At 34.8% G+C, this 5,851-nt stretch overlaps 1 protein-coding gene across 1 annotated transcript; it reads left to right on the top strand.

The window, feature by feature from the left end:
• The first annotated feature begins 1,712 nt into the window (after positions 1–1,712).
• LOC140816782 (uncharacterized) lies at positions 1,713–2,520 on the top strand. The gene has a single exon (XM_073176224.1). The coding sequence runs from the start codon at positions 1,901–1,903 to the stop codon at positions 2,267–2,269; it is 369 nt and encodes a 122-aa protein (XP_073032325.1). The 5' UTR covers positions 1,713–1,900; the 3' UTR covers positions 2,270–2,520.
• The last annotated feature ends 3,331 nt before the right edge of the window (positions 2,521–5,851 follow it).

The following is a 5,851-nucleotide window of genomic DNA, read 5'->3' as shown; positions in this document are numbered from 1 at the left end:
GAAGGTGACACGTCAACAGCTGCGGCATTTGAATTTTATTTTATTTTATTTTCATTTTTGCTTGTTAATTAAGATTTAAGACAACGTACAGGGGAGATGAATTGATTGTTTCATTATCCCATCACAGTCGGACGTATGGCTCTGGATATTTTTCTTTGTTTTCATTATTTTTTGCTGATTTAGATTAACAAGATTGTTCTATGGATCCCACAAAAGTACAATAATATCAAATTAATTAATCTCCATTTATATTTGAAAGATCCATACGTTTTACACTCTTCCAACTTATCCATTTCATTCCCAAACAAATAATCCAAACGCAAGAACCGATAGAAAAACAATATTTTTAAAATAGACAAAGACAATAATCATACGTGATTTGAAATATATACTCGAAAAATAGGGATTTTTAAGCCTTTAAGATTGATTAGTCCCTGTAAACTCTGTCCCTTCAATGTATCGATCATATCATAGCTACCATTGTGCCGATTGCCTTATAGAACTAGTATTTCACGTATTGAAACTCGTATAAAATATGATTAAAAATTAATCAGATTTACGATTTTTAAATGTTTTGTGTGAGTTTTGGATGATTAATTTTTGTTAGTAGTATATTTAAATATGTATTTTGAAAGCTGTGGGTAGTGAAAATATATGTGTCGGACGCATGTATTAAATCGAGAGTAGGTTTTTTTGTGAGACTGTCTCATTAATTTTTATCTGTGAGACGGATCAACCCTACCTATATTCACAATAAAAGGTAATACTCTTAGCATAAAAAATAATATTTTTTAATCTCACAAAATATGACACATGAACAGTCCTACACAAATTCTGTCTTAAATCGAAACATTTAATCAGATTGAATATATATATATATATATATATTCGTCTGAATTCATTACATTTTGTTTCGAATATATTGTTTTATGACCTCAATAATGCTGACTTGAGTAATATTTAATAGTCAATTAGTCATTGACATATTTTCCAAAATATACATACTATCGATGATGTTAGCTCTATTTAGGAATATAGATTTGGATGCGAAATGTCTTATTTCTATTTTGTGAGACTTTTCTGATTAAATTTCAAAACAATTAATCGATGGATTGTGGTTCTTGGGAAATGAAATAAAAGGAATGGACCAAGGATTGATTGATGACTACCCATGGAATAAGGTGATTGGGGCCCAATACTTCTGACAAACCCATGTCCAATGCCACTGGAAGGAACCAATGGACAATGATATATCCACGATAACAGCGTTTCTATAAAGCGTGTTACTTAAATATAACTACGAGTGCAGTCTTAAATGTATACGTGGCATTTTTCTACATACAAATAGTGACTATCCTTAAAAAACGTCTCCCAACTCGAGACATTTTAAAAAAATATATAAACTGTCAATATCTTATATTTCATCTGGTCTGAGTATGAAACTAATTATTGAATTCGTTGTCTAATTGTGACAAACTGACTCAAAATAAATGTAAATTATATATAGCAATAAATCTTGATTTTTCTTTTTTACATTGTTGACTACTACAATATTATTAAAATAAGTAAGAGTCTATCGGGAAGAAGATATCGAGTTTGAGATCCGACTCGTCTCCAACTCGAAATGAATCGAACGGTTCAATTCGAGTGTAACTAATGTTTATACCTCTTTTAACTGGGAATGGACTTGATGCTACAAGAATCAGATTCCCCACTATTAGTAGAATGCTGCACTATTCATTCATGTAATTCATTCTTATCCACAGATTCTGTGTGCATAGCCAGCACCTTGATTCACAAGCTTACATCTCCTTTTATCTCCAAATATCACACCTTTACAGACTTGAATTAAGACTGAATCCATAGCGTATTCGGTTTAAACGAAAAATTTCGCATTTGAATGGAGCAAGCGGCTATTCGGAGGACTGGTCGCAGGTTTTCATCACACGATCAGAGGCTTGTAGCCATAGGCTTGACGATTCTTGCAGTAGTTTCTCCCCTTTACATTGATAAAATATCTTTAACCGAGCCCGAGTTGGATGAACAACCCTTCAACCTCTCTTCATATCTCCCTCTGCTGCTGCTGGTTTTGATCACTGCCATCGTTGTTTCGGGCTACTGGGAGCTCGGATGCTCCAGGCTTGATCCGTACTGGATTCATCGTGCCGGCGGCTCTTCGGTGGGAATTATTATCGTCTTGATAATCCTAGCTTTCATTTTGAAGTGTAAAGCTGCTGACATGGATAAAGATGTTAGCTTTTTCACTTGAGATAGTTTCATTAATCTCTATTAACTGCTAGTACTCATGTTCCTAAAGCTTCTAGTATTTCCATACAATACATTTCTGTACTGATTCATAACGAACATGTGTTTGATGCTTTCCGTAACACGGAACGACATGTCGTCTCGACTAAGTTCCCGTGTGTTATACAGATTTAGACGATGCTTAATGATCATAAACTCGAGAAACAAATAAATAAGCCAAGCAAGAAATCTACAGGTCATATTTTCAATCTTGTGTATAAATAAAAGCAAAGTTCCTCCTGAGGACCATGTTCCTCTAGAACAACTAAGACAGTTAGACTTGTGGTCTGTTGCAATGGAATCGAAATCAATGCAGCTAAAGAGTAAGTTACGCCCTGCTCAAGCATTCTCATTTAAAAGATGATGATATTTGGAATGCTTGTGGGATAACTTCAATTACAGCCGCGGGGCTTTTTTTTTTATATGTACTGTAAAAACTCAAAAAAAAAAAAAAAAATCAGCTCAGATTTTCGAAATTTGAAATGAGATTCAACAAAGGATAATAATAACTTGATATCATCTAATGCCATTCTAAAGGGACATTCAATGAGTGTTTTGACTGCACAAGTAACGGTCATTTTAAGGCTAATGAAAACCTTAAAAGATGGTTGTAATGGCTTTGAATGACAGCATCTTCGTCTCACCTCAATAGGCCTATAAATATCGTGCATGATGGCACAATAAGCCATAAAAACATCCACAAACACTCTGAAAGTTTCGGTAGAAAGTTTGCTAATTTTCGAGCAAAATCTGTCCCTTTTTGCAATACTTGGTAACATAAAAAATTCAAGCAAATTCTGCATGTCTTGGATAGCAGAAACAACTCGAGCGGTTCCTATAAATTCGAAACACCTACAGCAGCCAAGTTCCTATCCAATTCGAGGCAAGTGAACAACATTAGAGTTCGAGTATTCCACTTAATCTTCATCCAAGTTTCTTAATATCTAAACCAAGTGGGCTTGTGTATATGTGTTTTAAAATACTGATATTCTTTTTTTTGAAAACTCAACCGTACACTACTCGTTTCATGTTATTTGGTTCGTGCATGTTTCGTTCCACATGATTCATCTGTTATGCTTTGATGTTTTGAAAACACACTGTTATTATTCGAATTTAAAATGATAAAGAAATTTCCAATACATGATAAGATAAGGCCCTGATGCGTTAGTTATAATAATTGATATATGGTATCGGCCTCTTAGACGAATAACAATTAGAGACTGGTCAGTATATCGTAAATAAAAAGATGAATAACAATATCTTGTTTTAATATGTTATGCGATCTTTCACCTTATAACTCATATTTATATGTATATTTCGATATTTTTGTGTGTGGTTGGCTCTCACATGCTGAGTGTTTCCATTAATACTCATCCCCTTACTTTCCTCTCCAGATGAGGGCGAAGATCAATTGGAGAAGGATGAACAACACATGTTTTAGGGATGATGATCAAGTTCGAGATATAAAGTTCAAGCATCGGTTTTAGTTTTATTTCCTTTACCTTATCGCTTATGAAATTGTGCTATGCACTGAAAAATTTATGTAATAGACTGGTTTTTGGCTATTTTATTTACGACGTGACTTGTTATTATACGATTTTAAATTGTTAAACAACACTGATGACACGTCTCGGTTTCGAAACGTGACATGTACGTTGATGATAGTTAGTTCGACCCTAGTTTAGAGATAATATCTTAAACAATTATATCATTAAAAAACAATATTTTTTCCACGACTTGAAAACGGAGACGTTCCCTTCATGCCAATTGGATCAAATCGACAAACTGGTGTTGAATATAAATGCTATAGCACACGTTAGACTGGTGGTAGACTAGCAAAGCAGAGGTGTTACGGTTTAATGTATTTTTACTATAAATGATTATTTGTAGGTGGACCAATGTTCTTGGAGCACGTGTTACGAATATTTATAGAATCCTCTTCATCAGATTTTTGGGTTTAAAATAGTTTTTTATGCTTTTACTTGTTTTAAATTTTTAATTTTTTTTTTTTTTATTTTTAGGGATGGTTTGGCGGTATTCATAAACCAGGGCCAAAGTATTTTTATGATCTCAGTTTTCATCTCGAAAACAATAATTATACATGGAACAAGTTTTATCGATTCTTATTATCGGGCCGAAGATTTCAAAAAACCAGAGGCAAAAGCCCACCCCAAACACACCTAATGTGCCGACTGCCGACTCAACTGGAGAAGCTACCTTTTTGAATAAGGCCGAAGTGTCAATTTGGGGCCCGACTAAAAATAATATGTCCAAATCATTAAATGCTCGACGATCATCACCACGCATTTTTTAAAAATAAAAGCCAAATAAAATTTCATTATGAAAATTACAATCGTCCATTAGGCAGATGTGAAAGTAGGCCGCTGGCTAAATTATATACAATGGTTACGTTTTGGTTGGAGGATAGAGTAAACTAATGATTAGTACGTAAATGATAAAGAAAATGATTGTGATAGGATTGTAATATATGGTGTAAAATAATATTATGTTTGGTACGATTTTTAAGTGTAGGATAATTTTGAATTTTTTGATGAAAAGACCAATTTGCCCTTCCCCTTTTTTTGAGCAACAGGCGCCGATCTTGTTTAGATCGGCGACAGTTTCTTACAAACCGTCGCTATCAGCGACAGTTTATGAAAAAACTGTCGCTATTAGCGACGGATTTGTACAAACCGTCGTTATTTGCGACGGATTTTTATAGCAACGGTTTTTGAGAAACTGTCGCCGATCTTGTTTAGATCGGCGACAGTTTCTTGCAAACCGTCGCTATTAGCGACGGTTTATGAAAAAACTGTCGCTATTAGCGACGGAGTTTTTTACAAACCGTCGCTAACCGGTTGGCCGGTGGTCGGCCGCGGTAAGCGGTCCGTCGGTGGTCGGCCGGCGGCGGTCGTGGCGATAAGTGGTGGTGAGTTTGAATTTAGGAGAAGGGTACAATTGGAAAAATAGAAGGTATTAAGAGTGGGATAAGTTATCACACCTAAATTATCAGTATTATTTGTCCAACAAATTGTAGCTACATTGCGGGCTTCTTCCTATTATCACGGGCCCTCTGATTTGATAAAAATCCAACCAAACAGGTGATTAGCCGGGATAAAACCCGAGCCAAACGCAGCCTATATTGTTATGCAATAGCGAGTTAGAGTTAAATTTAAGTCATCGTGATATGTTTTTATTCGTACGATTACAATAAAACGATCCAATCCATCTTGGGTTTTATAAACATGGTTCTAATTACGTTTTTTTTTAGGCAAAAATTTGTGTGAAACGATCTCATGGGTCGTATTTATGCTAAGAGTATTACTTTTTATTGTGAATATCGGTAAGGTTGACCCGTCTCATAGATAAAGATTCGTGAGACAATCTCATAAGAAACATACTTTTTTTTTTATTAGGTTACTAATTTCAACTTGTGTTTAGTTTGCTCTGTCGTTAAACATCACCGTTAGTCATTCAGAGCTGCGGCATTATTAGATCATGTCGAGTCCGAACAACACTCGTTACATCCAATTTGATTTACTTCAAG

This window comes from Primulina eburnea, chromosome 16 (assembly GCF_022965805.1).
Source record: "Primulina eburnea isolate SZY01 chromosome 16, ASM2296580v1, whole genome shotgun sequence".
NCBI lineage: Eukaryota > Viridiplantae > Streptophyta > Magnoliopsida > Lamiales > Gesneriaceae > Primulina > Primulina eburnea.
The sequence above is the reverse complement of the archived record's forward strand: the minus strand, read 5'-3'. Positions and strand labels throughout refer to the sequence as shown.

What these genes read in the sequence shown, in the direction of transcription:
- LOC140816782 (XM_073176224.1), top strand. Translation starts at nt 1,901, where the DNA reads ATGGAGCAAGCGGCTATTCGGAGGACTGGTCGCAGGTTTTCATCACAC.